At 37.0% G+C, this 25,722-nt stretch overlaps 1 protein-coding gene across 2 annotated transcripts in view; it reads right to left on the reverse strand.

Moving 5' to 3' along the window:
* The window catches only part of MGAT5 (alpha-1,6-mannosylglycoprotein 6-beta-N-acetylglucosaminyltransferase), a 132,327-nt gene that overhangs the window by 34,466 nt on the left and 72,139 nt on the right, over positions 1–25,722 (reverse strand). For both annotated transcript variants that reach the window (XM_040603513.1, XM_040603512.1), the window contains 6 exons: positions 16,279–16,350; positions 15,010–15,171; positions 13,131–13,300; positions 12,096–12,230; positions 5,681–5,814; positions 1,693–1,826 (listed from right to left, as the gene is read on the reverse strand). In XM_040603513.1, coding sequence (XP_040459447.1) covers positions 1,693–1,826; positions 5,681–5,814; positions 12,096–12,230; positions 13,131–13,300; positions 15,010–15,171; positions 16,279–16,350 — 807 coding nt within the window. The remainder of the gene's footprint in view (positions 1–1,692; positions 1,827–5,680; positions 5,815–12,095; positions 12,231–13,130; positions 13,301–15,009; positions 15,172–16,278; positions 16,351–25,722) is intronic.

The raw sequence follows: 25,722 nt of genomic DNA on the forward strand, positions 1-25,722 counted from the left end.
CCATGGCTTTGTCTTAATCAGCCCATGAACATGATGTGTGTCATACAGAATCTCAGACCAGGCAATCACAGTTCTCCCCTCTGGACACATAAGCTATTAATACATATTTCTGAATTCATGCAGACTGAATAAACTGAGAAAGATATGTATGTCAGTGAAAAAAACCCTTAGTAACTAAGCAAGTATCTTGTTCCTTATATCCAACTACTATTCAACAGGCTGTTCTGCTGATATGCACTACAAATCAGGTCACAAAGTATAGATCATTATTACATGCAACTGTTCCTGAGAGGCTGATAATGAGATCAGCAACTAAAAGTACAAGAACCTCAGCTAAAGACAGACTCAAATGAAAGGATCCCAGCTCTGCTCCGGCATTCTGCAGACAGAAGAGACTGCAGATGGGGGCATCCTATGTCTTTCTATACCATAAGCCAAACAGAATAACTGTCACAGTATTGACTACAATGCAAAGCAAACCTTCCTTTTAAGACACGGTACATAGCTGAGTGCAGTAAGCCCAAACATAAACCTGAGAGATCACAACTGAACATGCACAGCTAACATGAATACTTGTTAAGCACAGTAGCCAAGAAGCATTCAGCTCTACCTTTTTGCTACCACTGGCAGCAAAAAACATTCTCCCATTTCTCTTAAAGTTTTGTTTTTCTCACAGATGGACCATTTGTACTTGTAGCTATCATTTTCAAGAACTTGTTCTGCATAATCACAGTTATCAGACTACATGTTGCTTCTGTGCTTTCGAAAACTGTGCAAGACCAATATTCTCACACCGAAGAAGAGAAAAAGAAAGACAATGCGAGACATGGGTGCTCTCGTACTCTCATACTGTTTGGTCCTATGTATGGCACAGCATGTACTGACCATTTCCTTTTTGCGTTGATAGGAGGCTTAAAATAAGGGTTTTTTAGGCATGAGGGAAGGCATAAAGAGTATATGGGCTTACAAAGCTACAGGTAACTTGAAAGAAATCCAGTTATCAGTAAGTAATGACTTTTCTTTGACAACTGCATGAGGCAGACGCTCCCAGGTGTGGCAGCCTGGAAGCAGGAGCTCCAGAAAAGGACAGCGGACAAAAAGCAGACCACTGTGGGCTTAACAACACATGGGACTTTAACCTGGCGAAAATATGACCAGACCTCCGTGTTGTGATTCTGCAGCTCTTGTCTGCAGATGGGAGACAGTACAGTAATTGCAGTATTTCAGAAACAAAACTCTGCTACTATTACAGGGAGATAAAATGAGATTAAACACTTTTAGGGTCTTTAGTGAAACACAATTTTCAGTTCAAAATGTAGCACAAACGTACGAAAAGAAATACTTGAAAGACACATTTGCATATGACTGAAGTTCACAAAGCCTCTGACACCATCCATTTCCCACTACTTTTAACAGCTTCTGCATTTTTCCAGAATTATTGTAATATCAGGATATTTTTTTTATTATTCTATCAGAACGGTGTACATAAATAGCAAAGGATCCACATCAATCTAGACAGAAGTTTCCTCATCAGAAAGACTTCAAAACATTTAACTTAATTACTTAAATATCTTTATTTTCAGAAAAGAACTTAATCCATTTAGAGAGAAGGGATACTTTTAAATTTAGAGTTATACTTTATTATATTGATCAAAATAAATTTGCCCAAGTATGTAAGTATAGAAAACTCACCTTCCAGAAATTATCTACTTTGCCGTAAACGAGAGACTGATTCTGCCTTTTGATGTCATTAATGTGTTTAATGTCACTGGAATTCAGATGTTGCTCTACCACAAAGCCAAGGAAGCTGTTATCTGGAGTGTGAGCTGCAAGAAACAGAGCATATTCAAAACCTTTTAAATTGTCAGTTAATGTAATTCACAAAAGCATGAATGTTGTCAGAAAAGTAGGTATAAGGAACATATTCAACAGATTACTTCCTTCACATTCATGCCGAGAGATTCATTTGTTTGCTTTATTATCGAGATTAGATCGTATTAATTTTAAGTCCTGTTGCACATGTCTACTGAAGTAAGCAGTTGTTTGCTGGCTCGTTGCTGACAATAAAAATTCTGCAGCTGGAATGAGGCCAGTAATAATGAATTTTTGTGCGCTACACTTTTTTATTGTTAGAGATAAGAGGACCTGAAGAAATTCAGCTTGACAAATTCAGAGATGCATTATCAACAATTTGAAAAAGCCCTGGGTTTATGCTTGTTTACAAAGCTGTATGCTGATCAATGTCATAAATACATTTTAGTAAATTTCTTGAGAGCTAAAATCAACCACCCAACCCGTTGTATATTACGTATCCATGCTACTTACTAGCCTACAAAGTCACACTATGCGGATCAGAATACAAATTTTACTGCCTAATTCACTCAGATGTATCTAATAAAATATTGAGAGATGACAACTGAAGTTGGCAAAATTGTTAATCCACTTCCCAGAAAAAACATGTACATGCAAAAGATACGTAATTTACTCTTAGTTTTCTATTTTATTTTTAGCCTCTGTTAGTCTTTTTCCAGCAGTGACTGTTCTCCTCACCTATAAAGACAAATACCTATCTATAGGCTCATTAAAACTAAGGGGGTTTGTTGCTTTGGGTTTGGGTTTTTTTTTTCCTCCTTCTTGTAGACAGGGTATTTAATTCCAGGGATGGACTCCCAATATTCAAGGCTTCAGGTAAAAATGGTAAAAGTCCATCCCTACTACATAAAAATTTCTCCAACACGAGGGACTTTTGTGCCTCTAAAAAGTGTCACAGCCTCACAAGTTTACATTGTAATAGGCTACAATAAACGCTAGGATGTCCTCTATAAGCCTCTCTCTCAAATTCTGGCATACAAGCTGACAACTTCTTACTAAGGAGATTTTGCTAAGTTAAAAAACATTTCAAACAAACAACAAAAAAACAACCAAAGACAATGTGTCGCAGGCAGTTATGATACATGCAGAGCTAAACCTATAGGAAGAGTTATAAAAATAAATAAAATTCTGTTGCAATTATGAGGGTTTTCTTTTTGATTCCTGAAAATCGGCCAACTGGATAATACAGTAGAACAGAGAAACCATACACAGTGTACACTTCCCTCTGCCATTACATTTAGTCTTTCAAATGACAATTACTCTTTTTCAAAAAAATGCCTCAGCAACAGCTAGGCACTCACTTAGACCCGAGGACTTTTTAGAATTTAGCATAGCAAATGGCACATTGCAAATATGCCTGAAAAGGGGCATTTTTCCATCCTTTCATATTTTTGGATGAGAGACTGCATTCAATGGAGAGGCAAAGCAGTACACACTCAAAAGAAAAATAAACCTTTGTTAAAGTTAGCACTTGGAACTGGTGGAATTCAGTGCCTCAAACATCACCGACAGGAAGCACTCAGAAGGATTTTTTAAGCAATACCATGCCGTTTTAGAAGTACCAGTGCTGCTGTTTTGCACAAAAGAATTTAAATAAAAAACCCCAACAACAACAACCCATTAAAAGGGGGAAAAAAAACCCCTCTCATGCTTCTGGAAAGCTCAGTGAACAGTCAAGCATTTGGTAATATGCCACAGGTTTGAATATGGCTTGCTTGTTGCTCAGTAATAATTTTCTGCCCTTATAATCAGAGTTCTCCAAACATAATAGAGTCTGGGGATCTTGGGAAGCTGTCCAGGGTTCCCATCTGTCATAAAACCTTTACCGATGCACATAACACGCATTTTTAATCACAACTCCATAAAGATGGTGCTACCTTTGCAGCAGAGAACAAAACCAAAAAATAAACTGCAAATATCACAAAACATGCTGACTTTTCTGCATTTAGTACAAAAAGAAGCAAAATCCTTCACTCATGCTTCAGAATGAGTTTGCCTGCAATCTATTTACCACTTCGCCTGCAAAGGAAAACCCACAGTCATTTCTAGTAGTAAAAACTAGAAATGATTATTTATTGAAATTCCAACACAGTCATACTCCTCTGAAAATTCTTTATGAAGTGATTTGCTCTGAACAAGAGACTGTAACAGCAGTCTATACTGCCACAGTAGAGCTCTCTATAGCGAAGATTTATTTTCTTCTGCATTTCATGGAGTGGGATTGAGGAGTGCACACACAGAGCACACAGCTGTACCACAAGTATTCATGCAACTATTTTCCTGAAGTGCATCATCACCCTTGGTGCTGTCTTGAACAGGACCTCACACAGAAATTTCCCAACAGCTGGACTACTTACATATAGCATGATTGAGCTTTTGGCTCCTTTTCCATTTAGGACATAAACCAATAAATATTAGCAAACCATGTGGATACAGAACAAGCTCTGCTTACTAATGTCCAGACACAAACTCTGTAACCACTTCCAAGTCACATTTCCCCACCACATGTTTTGTTACTTGCTTCGAAACAACTGTGAATGCAGTGTTTTATCTTTTGAACAACCTTCACTTATATTTCTCTGGAAAAACTTGAACAGCAAATGTTGACAGACAAAATATGCCTCTCTCAAGAATTTTACAGGGCAACTGAAATCAAAAGCATGTCAACCAGACAGCAGCATGTATAATTCTGCTATGAAAAGCAGAAAAGTTTGAAAGGCTTGACTATGAAGCCTGATGAGAGAGAACAGTGCATGCCCTGGCCTTAGTCTCGGACAGGGACCGTCACCAAACTTTGGAGGTCAAGCTGGTCACCATGATGTGCTTCTTTACAGACTTGGGCTGAGAAGTTGCTGCACACAACAGCATGCGCCTCTCTCTTTCTTAAGCCTCACTTATTCTCAAGCAAGATTGTCAGTAGTGAATCTTTCTGCACCTTTCAGAAAGAACAAACTGCAACATGCAAGAGAAAGATCCTCTGATTCTAAAACATAGTGCCGTGAAGTCAAAGACTAGAGCTAAAGCAGGTCACAGTGACCATTTAATCTGACCCAATTTATACAGAATTTATAGGTTTTTGTGTTCTGTTTCTTTTTTAGGACTTTTTGGAAGATATTTAATGATGCTTCAAAGATCTTCAGCAATGCTGAAATTTACTACTTATTTTTCAATAGCTTTGTGCACTGCTGGCAAATAAATGTGGATCAGTTCACTTCAGGATGAATGCTTATAACATAAAAATAGGCTAGATGAAAATTCAAAGAAATCAACAAAAAGTATACACAAAAAATTTTTTTTGTAGAGTCTTAGTTTATTAATCTTCAATGCAAAGAAATAGCAAAAGAGTTGTGCTGCTCAGTTGTTGAGGGAAAAAGCAGAAATACAACAACATAGTTAGAAACTTCAGTTTAACATGATGAAATGCAGGAGTGCAGTTTATAAAAACACAGTCTAACAAGTTCCTGAAAAACCTATTGCTCCTTAATGGGATTGAGAAGGCAAAACTAACAAAAGCAAACTCACTGACACTTGAAGGAAAAGACAATCACCACTTTCCGCTGGTACTCTGAGAAAAAAGTTCCCTGCCATTATTTATATTACGTTGATATTGTTATATCCCGATTGCTGAATGGAACCACAATAGAGCTTTTGCACAGTCTACAGACACTTACTGACACCTATGATTCTGCCCACTTGGCAGATGCATTTTCTTAAACCATGAACTTGTCTTCCATAATACAAAAATTCTTCTCAATGACAGCATTTCTTTTTAAGGCTCCAAATTATTTCTAAACACAGAGATACTTACGGAACATTGTATAAAACTGCTGTGGATTAAGGTTCCACTTTCCCCATGGTGTCTTGTGGCCTTTAGACTGGGCATAATGGGCATGGTTAAACTCTGGTTCAGTTCCAAAGGAATCCAGAACTCTTAGCATACACCTGAAAGAAAAAAATAATTTACTTAGGTACACATGCATATGTATACGTAATGTGTATTGTATGTGCATGTATGTGTATACGTACTTAGCTGTGATAATTAAGAGGAGATGTTTTGGTTTTGTTTGCAACTGTGGATGACTTATAAACCGAAGGTACATTTTCACGTCAGACATTTCTGTTCATATTACATTCACAAAGACATTACAATCAGCAAATTCAAGGATATATCAGACATTCAAATAGCAGCCCTCGAGCTTCTTTTGGGTTTCTTTGTTCTTACAGAATGAAGTTACTTCAACGTCCAAGTACAGCTTATAGGAATGCTACTGCGGTTACCTACATTCCTAGGGCTCTGAAGTCAAATTTAGGCAGAAGAGAAGATTCTTCATCTGTTTTCCAATGTTCTCACCCATTACCACACAATCACATGCAACAGCCAAGGGCCACAGGCCAGGAAGATCAGAGCAGGCTAGTACTTTGTCTTTAGACAACTGTATTTAGTCTCCAGGTTCTGGCTTTTGGGTCAATTGCACCTACTGGAGAAGCACTGAAGACAGTTTAATTTGCTGAACGCTTGCCGTCAGACAGACCACTTATCTATTTATGAAACATTCTGTCACAGACTTTTAAAGCAACAATATAAAAGTCAAACATCTGCAACAACCAGTCTACAACTGAAAGAAAGCTCGGCATTGGATTACAAATGGTCTGGGATGAGAGAATAACACTCAGTCCTTTATTTAGACTTGTATTAATTCCTTGGAAAAAAATTACTCCACTTATGAGCGGCTCCTTTTAAAAAAGGGCCTACAGTACATGAAAGGCACAAAAAGTCTCAGTATGAAGAAAGCGGAACACATTCTAGCATACAGATTCTAGAAGTTATGTTCCAAAATGCAGCCTGCCAAACCTTTGATATGGCTTGCACAGGAACTTTATGGCCATCATACTGACCGTCGGCTCCACTGCAAATGAACTGGATTATATGGCTCCAAAGCTGCTGACCCTACCATTCTTCAGCTCTCCACAAACAGAATTTTCAGAAAACATATATATATAGGATGTGTTCCTACATCATACGCCACTATGTTATAAAGACGTGAACTGTTATCACTGCATATTGTTTCACTGGGCTTGTAACACTTGCTAAGGAAGAAACACAACCTCACAGGTGGCAGAGACGGGACATAGCTGCAGAAGTTACTATTAAAAATGGCTCTATTTCCCAGTCTTCAACACTTCCTGAGCTCCAAGCCCATACACATTCTGTTCAGTAGAACACCAGGACCTTGACTCTAAAATGTGAAAAAATTTAGCTCCCCAAAGGTGAAAGAACTGACATCCACCCATTTTTCAGCTTTAAAAGATGAAAGAATTTAGTCCCAAAAATACATTTATGTATTTCTTGTGCATTGCTCCTTTCTCTAAAGTATCTACTAAATTGGGAAATAGAAAAAAGCCCAAACCCAGCACCTTTTAAACTCTTCTATGAAATGCCACCTTTGTATTTCAAAGTACAAATAGAACAAATTTACTTTTTTTTAACCTTCACAGAGATCTTTCAAGTAAAAATAAAGTAAAAATACACAACACATTATGATTCACCAAACAACAAAGCTGACAGATCAGTTTCTGTGCAGTGTTTTATGTCAACTGTTCTCAATGAAAATATTTTACAACAGTGGCAATTATCTCTGCATCATACAAAATACTCCAGAAGGACTGAAACAACTTCTGCACTGATGAATCATTCAGTAATGAAAACCCTCTTATTTCTTGGCAAGCCTTAAAACAAAATTCTTATCAAACATACCGCTTTTGGCCAAGTACTTGAGTACAGGGGAATGAAAAATGGGTGAAAGCTACTGAAAAACTGTAACATTAGTGGAGTTTGTCAAATTACATACGTAAGGAGCACTACATCCCACATGATCACCTCCAAGTGCTTTGTTTCCTCTCTTTTTCCTGTAGTCAGGTGTAAGGTACCTAGCACTAATTGTTCATAGGGTTACATGTAACTATGTTCAATACACACAGGGTCTCTGAAGCAGGACAGGAAATGTGATGCAACGGAAATGAGGCTACACAGGAAAGCAGGGAAAACAAAAAATATTTGTATGATTCAGGCATAAAGTCAGTCGGAAAAAAAAAATCACAGCAGAAAGTGCAAGTCTGTGCAGAAACTGGAGTACAGATCAAAGGTTCAAATGGTGAACCTAATCTCTGAAATGCAGCAGAAAGTAACTGATGAAGACTTTAAATTTAGAAATGAGTGTAATTAATGCCAATTATGCTGAATTGATAGTTTAGCATATGTAGGAACACCTCAACTGTCTGCCCAAGTACTATATTCTCCATTTGTTTCACTTGGTGGTTTACATCTCTTTCAATTGAACTACTTTAAAACAAAAAGTTTGATTTTGCATACAATGCTTTAGCATTTCTAAAGTGAAATAATTCATTTTGAAAATGGCAAAACAGTATTTTGGGTTTTTGTAAATCAGTGATATATTTTAAATAAAAATGTTAATTTTGTGTGATTTTAACTTCAGTTTTTCGCTTCATTCCCCCCTCCTTCCTAAAATCTCACTTAGCTTTAGCAGTGAAGTTGCAGAAAATTACAGCATGCCTTGGAATTGGTGTGAGACTGATTAGTTTATTCACTGACTAATTAAAAAGAGGATTGGTGGGTAGCAAACTGCTTATAGAAGAAAGAAGACTTCAATATGGATGTTTCTAGCCTATTAGAAGTGACAATTTTTGGACTTACAGAAAAAAAATTAGACAAAAGTAACCCAGGATTCACCGTTTTATAAGTCAGTGTTTTTCCATAAATATTGGGCGCAACCACATCTTAACTGAGCTGTTCCAGTGGAAGTATTTTTACACATTTTTTCATATCCTTCTCCCACCTGAGGCTGTAATTTTTCTCTACTATAATTCTTTACGTATAATTCACATTTGTTTAAACAAGCAATGCTAGGGTCCAACAGCACCCATAGCTGTCAGCAACTAGTCCTTATGCCAGGATAAACTGTTAAATACAGGGTACATATATGCCAGTGGCTGCAGTCACTCTTCCTGGGAGCAAGCTGGTCAAAACCCAACCAGTTCTAGTTTGGAAGCTCTGTACGTACACTGAGCTCAGGCATGGTTCAGATACATGGACTCCAGGTTGTTTTGGCTTGTGTCCAGTCTGCTCAGATCATGAGCAGCTCATATCTGCCTATGGAAATCCTTGCAGACATATACATTAACTTTCTGGCCACTCAATACTTGCATTTAAAATGTAAAAAAAATGTAAAAACTTCATCAGAAAATAACCCTCCTAAAACAGATGAATTCTAGAGAACATGTAAGAAGCAGGAATGTTGCTCATTTTTCAGGATAGCTGTCATGTTAATTTATTTCAAGAATAAAGCCAGTTGGATTCTTGGCATATGGGAATGAGTCATTGCTAGAGAGACTGCAGAAAAATGAAAAAAATACCAGATTCTTATGTGCTGTATGGAGGATGCAGGTGCTAAGAAAGGCAATGAGCTGCACTTCTCAAACTATATTAAGCTACTAATTTTTATGTTGCTTCATTGCACATAAACTGCATTCAAATATCCAGACTTCAGAACTGAAAAATATGGCATGTCCAGGCATTCTTCTGCTCTGCCTGAAAAATAAGGTGCACTCAAAGATGAAAACTGTTTTGCTATATTCATGCTATTTACAGTACCAATTATACCACAGATAAAGCACGTACTACCAAGAATCACTGGTGCTACAGATCTCAGACGTACAAACCAGTATTTCAGTTGTTCAGAAATACGCCTCAGAGCAGCAGGGTCATTCTTTTGAGCTAGCAATTCTAGAAACCTGATTTGCAATTACCAAAAATTTCCTCAGGGCTCAAATTCACTCACAAAGATTATATACAGCACTTACCAAGAGACTGTTCTGAAGGCAGAGATTTATTCTACCACTCTATTCTGATCAGAAGTGAATAAACAAGTTTTAGTGTATTTGTATTTGAGTCTGGTCTGCATAAACCAGACTGAGCTGACCTGTATATGTCTGCTGAAAACCTATATGGCAGAAAGCAAAACACTTATTTCAAGATAAAGAATTACTCCTATTGACATTAAATATAACTGAGTGAGAAAGCAAAGTTTGTAAAGAATAAGAGCTATAAGGCAGCTTTATTTGTGATAATGTTTATTTTACTGGAATGAATTAAAACCATATAACTATGACTGGACTTACTAGTTCTAACTTAAAAATATTTTGATAACAAAATTAATGAGATAACTCATGATGCTGAGAAAAAAAATCACTTCAAGAGGATTCTGAAACAGGAGATAGCATGTACAAAGCTATGAATTAATTTTTCTGCTCTAATCAATTCTGGTAGTCTCTGCTAGACTCTGGATGCAGTTCTGCACACTGAACTTGAGAGAAAGTATCAAGTAATGACAGAGGTTGCCAACAAATGCAACAAGTTTGATGAAAGGTCTACAAAGGTGTACAAAATCTGAAATCTAAATGATGATCCAAACCCCCGAATTCATTTTAAAGAAAAGCAAACGAAGGAAAAGCAGTAGGTAGGACATTCTAGAGGCTGGCAGAGAGGGGAAGTAAGCAATTTATTCCCCAGAATCATATTAGAATAAGCATTAATGGGCAGTTTGCAAGATATCAGGCCTAGAAAAGCACTTTAAAGAAAAGCTTAACAATATAAAACAATGGCTGGGATATCTTTCCCAGTCTTCAGTAAAAGATTAGGCAAAAAATTCTCTATAAAGACAAATAAATCTGACCTACTTTTCAGCAAGCCTATGGACTACATAAGGTCCCCTTCTATCCTATGAAATCCAATATTGCAGAATAGAGGCATTAAGAAATGTTTTTCTTCAAAAGCCTAACAAAACCTCCTATACTACCCAAGATATTTATTTGGAGTTAAATTTAATTCTGCTCTCCTAAACCAGAAAAAGTCAGTCATTATCACAAATTAGGAATTGATGAAAAAGAGATTGACAACTTCAGATAAACAAGAAAAATTGAAGACCTAATCTAATAATCTCAATATCATGGTGTATTTCTGTATCTTCATTATGGAATATACTAAATAAGAAATTCAAAGCGAAAGGGAAGAAACATTTTAAATTTATAAGTATGGTTTTATATCATGGCCACAATACTATATGTGATCGCCTAGTGACAATTACATCTGGCAGACAGACAATCAACTGTAGCTCAGTGGAAAATGGGATTATCTTTATTAGCTGGCTCCTAAAAACCAGAAAATCCCTTTACTCCTCTGCTTCAAAAAAGAGATTAAGAGTAATCTAATCTGCAACACTGATCACAGTACTCTGATTTAAAATTATGCTGAAAAGATCCAATGCTCTAGAAAATCCTGAGGTTGAGAGAAAATTTTCTGCCTGCAGTGAACACCTTTCAATACCTTCCTTCAAGTAGGATTTACTGGACTTTATGGATCATGAAACACAGCTAATTCAATTAGGTATAGAAAACTCAAAGCCAGTAATTTAGATTTGGTTTTATTTATGCTGGTATGTATTTGTACAACACATGGGAGGCTTGCTGATTTAACGTTATTGACAAAAAGAAATGGGGTTTAAAACTGCAGACATTAAGAAGGCTGTACAAAGTAATTTATCGTGATCACCATCTTCCACTTCTAATCAAAAGATGTTTATAGGTTACAGTAGTAACAACAACTGCAGTTTATTCTTTAGATCCACCCCGACAATTGTCTTCCCAGCATCTTCAGGGATGGAACCGAAAAAATTGCACTGTGGCTGTTGGGCAATACAATCAGAACAGATAAATCTCCATCATCATCAGTCCAGTATGGCTACAAACACTGACAAGCAAAACATGCCTTTGGTATTCCAACTAAACAGCAAAATACAATATCTCTCAGCTCATCTAGTAATTTACAGAACAAAACGGGTGGGGGAGGTCTGTAAGGAAGGGATGGAAGGAAAGGCAAAGACGATGACTCAACAAGATAATGTAAGTCATTAAGATTAAAAATGCTTGCATCTAAGAATCCCAAACTTGCCGAGGGGGATAAAGATGGTATGCAACAAACAGGTAACAGACCCTTTATTCCTAATAGTGAAAGACAGCAGAGAACCACATTCTTACTTTTAAATACATTCACATTCATGTGAAAAAAAAGCCTCAGTAGTTTGACAGGTGTTATTCAACAAAACCTCTTTAACAAAGCAGCCAAGAGTTCAAATAAGTGTTATACTTACTGGTAATGTACCCATGATGGACCAAGGGTTTTCTTAAACTGAGTGAGTCCCACAATATCAATGTAAATGAGTTCTACAACTTTATCTCCCTGGGTAGGGCAGCCAGATCTGTTACCTACAACCTTCTTCATAATCCTGAACAAAAAAAGAAGGAATATGGAAAAGTATTACTTTTCAAATACCTTGAATAGATGCTGTAATACTATTCATACCAATAATTTGCCTTTCCAAAAAAGCTTTACTCTTATTTTTGCCAAATCAGGCACCATGTAAGAACATTCAAATGCTAAAGATGCTCAGCATTTATTAAAGAAGTATTTATTCATCAGTAAAGTGCTAATTTCCACTAAACACCTCATCTAGTTTAAACACAAGAGTAATGTGGTTGGAATGTTTAAAAACAGTGTACTTTGAAATGATGTGAAATAATTTCTGACTTCTATTGACAGCTTTATGGTAGAGCTCTCTATAAAATGATGCTGTCATGTTTATTATAAAAAAAAACCAAAAGCCACAGAAAAACCATATGTGCTCAAGCTTAAAACAGATGTTTTATGCCTCATGCTGAACTAGTATGCAAAACAAGACAAAGGTGAGTGAAGTAGCAACTTGACCTAACATAAGCAATTAACCACATTGAAAGTAATATGTTTAAAGGATTTAAACCTTTGTTTTAATATGAGATACTGAGTGAAGTATATCAGAAACTGAAGAAGAGGACACAGAATTATGCTAGTTTGTAACATTTTCTATTGCAGCTGGTTAAAGCACCTGGAATGTTAAAGAGTAAGCTGCTTAGTTTAAATTTTACAACATTCATTTATGAAGTCTCAGGAGCCTGAAGCTACAATGAAAACACATTATCCTTTTCATAGCACATATACTTAGCTCATGAAAATAATCTTATCGTCTGTTTAGTGAATTACCACTTCCATTTGATGCTTCAAAAAATTATATACTGTTAATAGCAGCATCAAGAGTTCACAATTCATTTTTTTTGTATTCCAGTTTCAAATGTGAAAGTAATCTCCTTACTCCTTGAGCTCTGCCAGTGAAGCTGAAATCCTGATGTCATGGCCCAGTAAGTAGAGAGATGTAATTAAATCACTCCACTGGACTAATTCACCAAGTGGGCCACCGCTAAATGCGTTTTCTGCAATCTTGAACCCAGATTCTTTTGTCAAAAGCCCCAGATGAACAAGAATCTGGAAAGGAAAGTCATATGTCAGAGTTATCAACATTAAACATGCAACTATTATACTCATAGCATTTTTTCTATCTATTAAATGCCCACTACGGCCAAAAAAAAAAAAAAATCAACCAAAAATATCCAATACTCCCACTCCCATGATTTAATTTTGTAATGGATCTCCAGAACAGTAATGATATGAACGTTACTATATTGTCTTGTGCTATTATCTGCCACCAGACCAGTAGTTAAACAACCCCCCCAAACAGGCGTTATTTACAAAACAACCTGCAATTCTGCACAGAAAGTTGTGGCTCACACTAACTTTGATTGAAAAAGTAGGATATACTTGCTTATACGAGACAGTGTAGTTAAGGAAGGGTATGACACTGTGAACAAGCCATTAAGAACTCTGAAAGACGGCATAAAAGTATTAGGATGCTTTCTGAACCGGACCTCTCCAGTGCCACCATAGGAAAGTTTTCTCTGCAGTTCCTTCAAGTCTGTCCTTGCCTTTCTAATGAAGCACAGATGTTGAGTTCCAAACACTTTGTTACATACCCTGGACTGTTATTTGAATGTGGGTACATACAGTTGCCAAGCATAAAAACTCCCAAACACCAAAACCCTTTTCCCTCACTCCTTGTAAAGAAACAACATTCAAAAAACCATTTTGTTCCACTCTCTTGCAGCTCCTAGAACTGAACTGGACACATTAAAATGAAGTCATCATATGTGCTACAGAGCAACCTCAAAGGACTTTTAAAAGCGAAGAATAAGCGCTAGGGCACGCCATCAAAGCTGCTTGTGCAGGACAGTACTGCTGTTGTTTATTCTTGAGTTTATGTATTCTCAGGTGTTATAGTCCTGTAATAAAACAGGCTGGAGAGCTGCCTGAAAAAGAAGAGTTGCTCCCTGACAGAGGCTGAGCCTACCCAAGGACCGCAGTATGAGACAAACGTTACAGCCACAACATGGAGCGTAGACCTCATGCGAGGACTGAGAATGTCAAGCAAGGAGCTGAGCTGCAGCCAGCCAGACGTGAGAGGGTAGAAACATGACTGTGCATGGCCTGCTGTCACTCCAGACTAGCTCTAGTAAGAACAAGGCAGGAAGGGAAGCCTGTTGTTGTGTTTAAACCGTTCAGCTCTATCTTGACTAGTTGAGGTAAAAAAAAATTAAATCAAATATAATAGAACTTTTCACTTCAAGAATCACATGGTTTTTAAATTGAACTCGTTACAGGGAGTTTACATTGATCCAATCCAAAGTTGTGGTCAACTTTAAGTGTACTCAAATCCAAACCAGAAACACACCATTTGAAGTCTCAAGTTTGGACAAAGATGATGTACAATTGTTGTTTTCTACAACATGTAAAAAACTCCAATGTCATCAGCTTGCAGTGAATTCACAGTTTCTCCCTTCTTCTGACAGAGAGGGTGAGAGAGACTTCTACATTATCTCTCTATTTTATCCAATTTTAAAGAGGTTGGAAAACTCACTCAAAGATTGACTCATGGGAAGTATGTGAAATTCTTTGTAAAGCAAATATCCATTGTAACAGTAATTTCAAACAGCAAAATACCTCCTGAAATGAGGCACAAGTATAAATATGAGCCTTTTGGACATATTTGGTTTTTCCACTCTGAAGTTACTTCTGGAAGAAGCAGCTTAAAAGAGCCTATATGACTGTAAGTGACAGGAATGAAAACCACTTTTGTTTACCTTTTTTCGTTTTCTTTTCTCCAAATTTTGTTTTTCTGCGAGTGATTTAATTGCTTCAATCCAGGTATCAGCCATTCGTCTGATGCGTAACATCATCCATCTGAATTCCTCATGTCTTGACATCATTTTGTAGAGATTATCGAAGTTGATACGAATTTCAGCCTTGAATTAAAGCATTGAAAAAAACCCCCAACACATTAGTTATTCTTCAAATAGTGTACGTTTCAGAAGTGAAAAAACTTCTCAAATGTGAATTCTGTGCTTTGCGCTGCACATCTAAAATAATTTTTAAAAAAAGAAGATACATGCCCAATGCTAAACTCCCTGTTTTAGTCCAAATACATAAGACATGTTTTAACAGATATTTCTAAGCCACATAAATTACCGTTATTTTTATTAGTAGTATTTGGTACCGCCAGAATACGTTTGCAGCATCTCACAATGTACTTATTTCTGCAATGTAAGATTTGGTTTTGTTCATGTGTTTCAAAATGAGGTTAAAGTATCTCTAAAACACAATATAAAATCAGAACAGTACGCTGAAGATTCATGTTTATCATGAATCTTACAATATCTTAAAAAAAATGCAAGGAAGTCTCCTATTATACCACAAAGGAAGAAACATATATAAATCTTTAAGGAAATATTAATTTTAAAACTAGACTGATCTAAGAACAATTGGGTTTACAAAATGAGACAGCTTATATCTAAATTATGTAAGCAACATTCATATACAGCCCAGCAATTATCTTAAAATACCTAACTGCTACATAATTAGGCTATAACAGTTTAGAACTAACTCTGCATGCTGTAGAGCTTTTAAAGGAAAAAAAATTAGGAGTAATCAAAATGTTTCTACAAAACTGAAATTATGTAAGCCTCTACCATCAAGGCATTTTTATATATAAGGCCCAAATTTATGGGACAATAAAAATGGACAGTTTCATATACGGTCTCTTAACACTGGCGAATAGTCTATGGATTTGTAATTTCTCTCAGTATCTGTGTACAATATTTCAGATATTTAAACACAAAAATATTTTTAATGGAAAATCTACCACCAAGACTGTAGTGCAATACAATGACTGGAGAAAAAACATGGTGAGCTACATATATACAGTCAAGGATGTTTCCCTGCAGTTCTAAGGAGCTGAGGAATAAAAATGGTAAATTCTAGTCTTATTAGCATTTATGTGCCACAAAATTCCAGGATCTTCTGCATGAATTACAATTACTGAATTGCTTCTCATGTTTTAATATTGTTCTTACCACTGTTTTTTGATCCGTTTCTTCATTAGGATTTTTTGCTCTCCAAGGTAAACGAGGACACCAATTTTCAACCTGTAAAACAATCACATGAAAATAAATTCTGTTCTACTTACTGGTCTACCAAAGTCTCTCACTGCCTTTATAATACACCTTTCTATGGTTTAAGTGAGGCATCTGCTGTCTAGTAAGTCACTGCAAGGTAAAACTGTTTTTTTGCAAGAAAAGATTACAAAGTCTTTTTGCAATTCAAAGCTATTTTAACCTTGCAAATTTGCAACCAAAAGCTGCATTTTGATATTCATCTATGATAATGAATACAGGAGATAAAACCCTTTCAAGATAGAGGTCAGCTGTTAAATGCTCTAAATACAGTTTCTCTGAGCAGTTCCTAAATGTTTGCAAAAAAGCATCAAGTTTTTTATGCTTCTAGACCTTAAAACAATACATATTTTGGAAATTTTCCTATCTCCCTAGAATATCTTTATTAAAAAGCCGAGCCTGAAAAAACTCAATGATCAAAGTCCTACCTTGTAGCTATCTAGACTAAAGGTTGAAAGAAGAATAAAACAAAACCACCCTATTTGAAGGGTATAAATAAACATAATTATATGTAACAATATCCACAGGTACTAATAGCTGTAATTCTTACAGAAACATCATCAGTGCAAATGTTATACTTCACTATTGTCCACTAGAAAAAAGAAAAAAAAAAAAAAGTACAACAGCTAGTAGTTAAGGAAGAAACAGCAAATGGATGCAAGTTACTGAAAGCTCCTATGCTCTCCCTAGGAATCCTGCTTATCTTGTAGAATCTTTATTATTTGTGTGCCTTAGGAAATTAGACCATTTGTTCTGGGGAAGAAGGAATCTCACTGTTAAAGGCAAACCCATGAAAACAGAAACATAACTGTACCGTGAAAAGAGAGAAATTCAAAAATTTATAGGCCACCTAAGATACCCCATCACTACCAATTAGGTTCACAACTCCCAAAGAATCAGAAGTCAGAGCTGCTCTTATGGTTCCTCCAGTCACAGACCTGCCAAAGCACTTTAGCTTAATCATGCTGCAGTAAGCCTGAAGCATCAGAAATTAAAAACTTAAGATCAAACCAAATGATTGCCTAGAAGGTCATTCACATGAAAAATAAGAGACATCATAACCTCGTTAAAGAGAAGAAATGTATCAAGCTTAGGTTCCTCAGACAAATTATATAAAAGCGTTAATTTGAATGCTATGACTTAATCTACTCAACATATTTAATACAACATTTGAAAGTGATGACTTATCAACCTAATTGGAAAACATCCAATTCTTCAGTGGTCTCCAACTCTGGAAACATACCAGAAATTGTAGCAATTAACAATCCTAACTTTTACTAAGATAAATTGTGCAATCACTGGTAGAAAAGAGTTGCAAGATCCATATTACAAATCATACACAGTCCCAATCTCTCTTTTTACATAGTACAAATAATTTTGAATTATTTCTAGCATTAAAATTGATCTAAATTAAGATATGACATTTCAAGGACTACTGTACATGTCCCTTTTCTGGCTTCATGTATTTCACATTGCACCATCAGGCATCCTAAAGGAATTGAAGATTTTTCAGAGCTGCCAAGGACAGTCAACTGCATGAAACTTACTGAAAAACAAATAGAGTTCTTTTGTGCTTTTAGAAATACTCTCTGTAGTCTATACCAAGTTACAGTAATTCTAATCACAAAAAAAGCACTTAAGGAGTAGGTTCAAAGTAATATCAGTGTATACAGTTGGTCTAGCACTCATTTTTCCTTACTGATATTCAGTCAATTCCTCTTTTCATTGGAAAGACCAACTTACTTTGGAAAATATGCATTTAAAAATCCTCTGGTGAGGTATGCCAGTTGTTTTGTTATTTTCAGGACCGATAAATGCACTGAGAAGAATGCAAAGGCATTCTCTTACAGAAAAAGAAAAAATTCTTCTTGTTTATGAGCCAATAGATCACAGAAAGCTGTTAGATGGGGGGATAATAATTAACAAGAGCACCAGGAAAGCAAAGATGAAGCAATGAGTCTGACATACAATGGAAAAGGGGAAAAAGAAAAAAAAATTTACTAAGTTAATATATTGACACAAGGGAAAGTGGGGATGGAAAGGCAAATACTGACTGATAAACCAGCCAAACTAGGATTACTTTCGTAATGAATTTTAAGTATTCTTGGGCAAAAAAAGATCAGGGATATACATGCCCCTGAGATGGAAACATTTTGAAAGCAAAACCAAACAAAATGCTAATAAAAATTCTGTTGTTCAGAACATGAGCTAATTTTACAGGTAATTAAAGAATCAACTAGAATTAATAAGTCATGGTTCCAAGAGAAACTGAGACGAAAATCAAATATGATTAGAGTGATGGCAGAGGGCAGAACGCACAAACACTCAACACTGAAGTTCATGCACCTAAGACATTTTTAGATTGTAACAGATATTATCAGGTAGATACAGAGCGAAGAAGGAAGAAGTAAAAAACTACAGCAGGAAAATCTACACAAGTTGTATCACCTTTATTTAGAGATACCCAGTACTCCAGAAATATCACACCTCCAAGAAAAACAAGGTTTTCAGAGTTAACAGAAATATCTCTCTCCATCTCTGGGTTCTTGCTTCCCTGTTCAGTGAGAACAACAGATGACCAACAGTCTATATACGATCTGGCGAAAGGGAGAGGGGTTTCAACCTACACAGCTACACAAGATATTGAAGATTTCAGAGACAGCCTTTGTAGAACTATTGGAAAAGGAAACAGCAGCACTGACAGGCTTCTACTACAAAATTAAAAACCACTGCTGATTTGATGTTACTTATACAAGATATCTAGTGGGCTGCTCAGTTGTATTGCTGCTTTCCTCAAAAACCACAGCAATTGCATTTTTACGTGTATTTCAGGTAAAAAGCTTCCAGTTAACTGTTTTTGCATTGCACTATGTAAAATTAAGGTCTACAGTGGTGCAAAGCCTCAGTAAAGACTGCCTAAAAATCCTGTACAAAACAGTACTCAATATTTTGTGTCAGAATTAAAAGCAACAGTTTGCACTAATCCAGATGAGTAGCAAAATAACCTTTGTGTTCCTCTCTATTTAGCCCCACATAATGACACACAGTAGTGCAGTACACATACTATTTCCATTGCAAATAATTTAAATAACTGTACTACTGGTCTTTTTCAAGACAATCACTTTCTGCTCTTTCCCTTGCTGTTTCATTACTGGGCCTTCCTCTCTTGCCCCCAGCGCACCAATATTCAAATTCAAACTGCACACTTCAATACGTCCTGTCCAGAACACACAGACTTTTATCTTTAAACCTAGAAACTACTAACTGCAACTTTTGGCTGGACCTACAGTTTCGTGAGAACTTTAGATGACCTAGAAAGAGGTTTTTTGTTTGTAATTGCTTCAGGGTTTCTCGTAAGGATACCTATAACTAAATATGAAATCCAAGTGGTTAAGTAATTTTCCTAGTTGCTTTGCATGACCCAAATATGGCCCACAACAGCAGCTCTAGTCATATCCATAGTTTCTGAACAAGTTCTGCACCTGCTTGTCTCAGATTTGGACTATTAACCACTGCCATGGGAACTTCTTTGAAAGCAAAGGTGGGTGCTATAGTTATTGGGAAATGCAGGAGGATGCTCATGAAATGACCTTTTTCCCAGCAAATACCAGTGAAAACTTAATCCATTTTTCTCAGACTTATGGATGTAAAATAAGTACAAGTCAGGTTTTAGTTCTGTAAGTACTAACTTCCAAATATAGATGTGGGAGAACAAAAGGCAAGGAAAAGTCTACAACTGCTCATATTGACTTGAGGGGAAATCTTCAATCTCCCCCATCTTGTGTGACAAATCAGCACCAGCAGTGATGCAACCTCTGTGAAAACACCTGGTGCCTTGAACTTACTTTTCTCCCCTTGCTCCCACATTGCTTAATGAAAGCCTATCAACTTTCACTGAAAGGACCAAGGAGAGACAGAGATTGTGTGGGAAACCTCAGCTGGTCCGAAGGATCGGAATGAGAGCTTAACTTTAGCCTTGAACAGATACTCGTGTATCCTTGAAGAGCCTGGGAAAGTCCTGAGAAGAGCTGAGCCAACAAGATAAGGAGCCGCCAGATGTGCCAAGTAGAAGTGTGTCTAAGATGTAGCAAAGAAAAGGCCACCCAATCGTGAACTGATGGTCTGTGAGTGAACCAACCATGTATAGACACCTATTCTTAAGAAATATATAAAAAGGCTTGTTAGAACAATAAATGGGGCCTTTTGGGCACAATCCGTTGTGTGTTGTGTCCGTCTCAACAGCGACATGATAGGGCAGGGAATGTGAAGAGAACTTGTGTTTTGCAACACATTTTCTGGAAGTTCCTAATACAGAACAAGGTGATGGGGGTGGGGACCCTGCTTTGGTTAACTCATAACTAAAAAGTTTGCAGAAAATGCAACGGCATTTAAAGCATAAGTTGTCCTGGGCCAGGAATATCTGTTATTAAATAACATGTACAATGGGGAGAAAAAAGTGTGTGGTAAACATACAAATGTGTGTATAGACACGTACGTAATGATTATAAACAGGGAAATGACATAGCATGCGCTAAGGCTGCAGTATGCATTTACAAATCTGGTATTGTTCCATTTACATGCAACTTCTCTCTGTCATCAGCAATGATGAAAGAAAGGATTTTGATATCACCGATGGAGACCTCATCTAGATCCACTTTAGAGATACGCAAATACTTCAGCTTTGTATTTGTTTAGGTACAGAATAGCCACATGCAATAAGCCCTAAGTCTCAGCAAGGAGAAGGAGGACGGAAGTGTTTGTTTGGATCCTGCTTGTTTATGCATTTATTTTGATCATTTAAGACAAAACACAGAAGTTGTCTCTGAAGAAGGAACCAGGACTTCTCTTCCCCCTTTCCAGGACAACATTCCTGTCACTGAGTTACAAGTCTTTCTCTAGCTTATTCTCTCTGCAGCAACCACTACAATGTCATGCACATGGTTTAATAGGAAGGATGTAGTATCAGACTACAGATTATCAGTTAAAGACGACTGTTGGAAAGCAGCAACTACAGAATTGAAGACTGACCATTTTTTGGCTGAGTCTGAAACACTATGAGTCCATAAACACTAAGCTGTTATTCAGAACACGCTGTATTGATCTTTGTATTGCCATAATTTTTTAATAAGACCAGCGGTGCCTCCTGTACCTAGTGTTGAATTCAATACCAATCAAACGCATTAGGTAGTCTTGGATCATGCTCAAGAAACTAGGTCCACCTGAGAAGTCAAGTGTTCCCTGCTTGTTTTCAAATCGCAGCAGACACAGCACTGTCTAGCTCCATAACCTTAGCTTGCATGGTAAATTAGAAGTTCAAAATTTAAGCCCTACGTGATTCTTGATGTAAGTGAAAAGTCAGTGTTCCGAACTGCTTTACGGTGTGGATGCCTAAATTCTGCTTAAACTGAATTTGAGTTTCTTATCACAGACAATCCAGGCTCACTGTAATTTTATGCTCATGTAGCTTACTGGTGATTTAACACAAAAAAACCAGAATCAAAACCCAAACATAAGAAATTTGAAGAGTGTGTTTTATACAAGCTTTGCAGGTTATCTTTTCCAGCAACTCTTCCTCAGAAACACAATGAGACTGAATGGATGTCAAGACTGCAGCACCTGACTACATTACAGAGGAAGTAATTCAAGCAATTATAAGAACCTGGCAAACATCTATAGCACTGGCGTAGTCTGAACATCTTCCAAACTGAATGAAAGCATACTGTGCCAGAGCCCTCCACATCCAAAATTTCAGGAAGTCTTTTATGCTTTTAAGGAGTCACAGCAGGAGTTTAATAAAGTAGAAGCTGAAGGGTGCTCTCTCTAAACACCTGGGACAACCTTCATTTTGGATCCTTCCAAAAGGCAGGTGCAGCACATTTACAGGGAAACTAAAGCAACTTTCTTTGCACATCAGATGAACAGCATTATTGCTTAGTGTACCTCTATCCATGGTGAAGTGCTGCTGTTAAATATCTTATGCCAGTCCTACAGTGGGAAATAAAAAAAAACCACCGAGTGCTGCAATATCTGGTGAAAGAATGTGTACCTTTAAATTTACTGGGCAGTATGAAGGCAGGCAGAGAATTCATAATGTTCACTTAGAAAATCCATTTGAAAATTCAATGTGAAAGAGCTGCTCCCATTGGGAAGGTGACTTTCTCAGCTCCTCTAGAAGCTGTAAAACCTCTATTTTGTTTAGCTTTTCTTCAGTGATAGGAAGTCATTTTGAAGGTGCTACAAAATCTGCAGTGTTCCAGATGCCTGCCTGCCTGTTTAGTGAAATGGAGGAGTGCACAGGTAACTTCAGATTTGGTTGTTTCCAAAGGAAAACTCAAATGTTGACTGTTAGGTACCTGAAGCCACAGTGACACTGTAACATGGCATTTTAGACATAGAAATCAGTCAACAAATGGTCTCTAATCTAACTTCAGTAATGTGCACTAAATATGATTCCTCTTTTACACAGGCATCTACTCCTTTTCCAACAAGACAGAAAAATCCTAGTTTAAAGCGACATAAATAGAAAAGGTAACTGAGCCCAAATAGCCCAAAGCCAGGCCAATACACTAATGGATGATTTGGGGACAAAGTGTTGGCTATCATTAGCATTTCAATTTCTCAGGAACACATGTGAGATGACTAAATAGTTCCAGCTTTTTTCTGCTTTATGTTTCAGACAATAACATTTTTGTCAATTTTTTGAGTAATTGCATAGAATTCAAAGAAGTTGGTTTGATGTTACATTGCATTGAAGAAATGCAAAACATTAACTCAGCTAATGTCAGAAATACAGCTTACACATACAGCAAAAGCTGTGGAAAGGGGACTTCCACACAGATGTGAGCAAACTGCAGTAAACTAGCAAAACCACAAGGATTTGAGGAACTTTAATTATGATTCCCAGGTGTTTTCACTAAAATGTGCTGCAGACTACAGCCTGCATTCTGGAAAGAAAGGCACATTCAAAATCACCTTCAGTTTGCATTTTTCTGCTTTATCCCTCAAAGTAAAAGGAACTGTAAAGAAAAATACTCCTGCAATCAAACGATGCATTCTGTTTCCATCAAGTCTGAAAGACTGAAAGAACAAATTCTCTCTAGTGGTATACGTGCAAAAGCTACAAGAGTCTCAAAGATTGGCCTTTGAAACAGTTTTAGCCTTTTGAAGCATTGGATCCACTTCCAAGATGGGTACCAAAAATTACATTCACACCTGAAATGCAAGCTGGAGATCCAAAGTTTGGGACTTTAATGAGATCTGCCCAGCTCCAGCAGGTAAGCATCTATATAATAACCCCTGAGCAGTGGTAACTTGTGTCACAGCTTCTGGCTGACTAGCAGCCACAGCAGCAGTCCCACTCCTGTGCAAGTCAGTCTTCTCAGAGAAAGCACATACATATCTAGATGAAGGAGTGATAAGACCCCTCCAGATTTTATATTTTTTTTTAAGCTGGGAAACAGTGTGAAAAATTCATTTTCTAGAAGATATTTTTAAAAGCTTCATTCTTCAGCTGCAAACTGACATTCTGCAGTGAAATATATTTTTGTACTGTCTAGAAATTAATTTTTTCACATTTCTCCCCAGAGGCAATGCCATCCATGAAATGTATAACTGTGCCAGTGATTCTACAGTGTTAAACAACTGGCTTTTTCATAACTAAATGCTAAGTTTAAAAGGAAATAACTCTTCTCAATGGGCAAGTTTCTATCATGGTTAAATGGAAACAAGCCCCAACTATCCAGAAACCTTAGAGTTAGCTTAACTTGCTTTTCAGTTTTTGCTACTTCTAATATCTGTCTTGCTCTGTTATTTAAGAGAAAGTAAGTCTAGTTTTTCTATTTAGGCCATTTGTGTCTTCTCCAGCCTTCAAAGGCTCCAACACAATTAGTGTTACAATGACTGCACAGCTGCGTATCATCCACCAGGAGTGATCCGGTGCCTGCAGCAAAACAGCAAGATAGAAGTGCGAAAATTCTAGCAGCTTTATTTGCATGTCTGTACATGGGACAGCTTTAAATAATAAAAAACAAAACAAAACAAAAGCCCGAATTTGCTGGATTGCTTCTGGCTTTCCTTCTGCTACAACACTTGCCCCCCATTTTGCTCAAGCAGCCAAGGCAAGGGAAGGGAAGTGGAAGAGCTGTTCAGCTAACTGTTCTTAGGGTCCTGCTGAAGTGCCATCCAAAGCAAACCAGGGGAGGCAGAAGTGCGAACACTTGCACTTGTGCAGGTTCTTCAGAAGAAAAGACTCAGGGCAGCATGGATTTTGAATGTGCTGTTTCTGTGCTGCAGACACACATGGTGGAAACATAACAAGGGCACATGACAGATAACCAAAGTAGCTTTGTTTCTAAACCTCTGCATAAACTGTGGACAAGTTACTTTGTGTCTTTGTGGTTCTGACCCATATTAGGCACCAAAATGTAGTATTTTGGGCTCCTTTGTTTACAAGTTTAAAATAGTATTATGAAGACTGCTAGAAGAGCATAACATAATATCCTAACTGAACTGCTTTGGAAGAAAAAAGTAGATCCCAAAAGAGTATGGAAAGAGCACAAGTGCCTGTCACTAGATTGTAGAGTTTAAAGAGCAAAAGTATGCATGGTCTGTCTTTTCAAACCAAGTTTGTGCATAATTTGATGCATATATTGCCTTTTCAAACAGAGCATGTGTATGCAACCATCTTACTCCTACACCGTAACCTCAGAGTAAAAAAGAAAAATCTCAACAGTAATACCCTTCCAGTACCCTTATGCATTTTAATATTTTAAATCAGCAGTTTTGACTTGAGAGCTCTGTGGACACATTTATCATTCAGCTGTGCAACCATACTATAAACTGTCAACTCTTCATCACTGTCCATTTTGACAAATTACTCTCGCAACAGCATTTCCAAGTTATCCTGAGCAGCCAACACACCTCATAAATCCACATCATTGTAGTGTTGTTAAAATTTCATTTCATGCTTGCATTCGCAAACATTTAAGCTTTCAACCTCTGCTTCTGGGCATTAATCATGGAATTAATCATAGGATTAAGAATGCCAAATTTAAACTCAAGGTTAATAACATGCGCTCACCCAATATTAGTTTTACATTCTGTCATGGGAAAACACTTCTCAAAAAAAAAGTACAAGACCTTTGTCTGAAGTTACCCAATATACACATAGACTAATTATATTGTTGTTCCGTCATGAAATGAGAAGTTGCCCAAATTCAATATAGTTGCTTAAAGAAAAATTTCAGGCCCCTAGACCTGTGAAAAAACAACCCTTTGGCCTCTGTACATCTGCTTGAATTCTGCCATCAGGATGAGCTGAAAGATCAATTATGAAAAAACTAACTG

This window comes from Falco naumanni, chromosome 8 (genome assembly GCF_017639655.2).
Source record: "Falco naumanni isolate bFalNau1 chromosome 8, bFalNau1.pat, whole genome shotgun sequence".
Lineage (NCBI taxonomy): Eukaryota > Metazoa > Chordata > Aves > Falconiformes > Falconidae > Falco > Falco naumanni.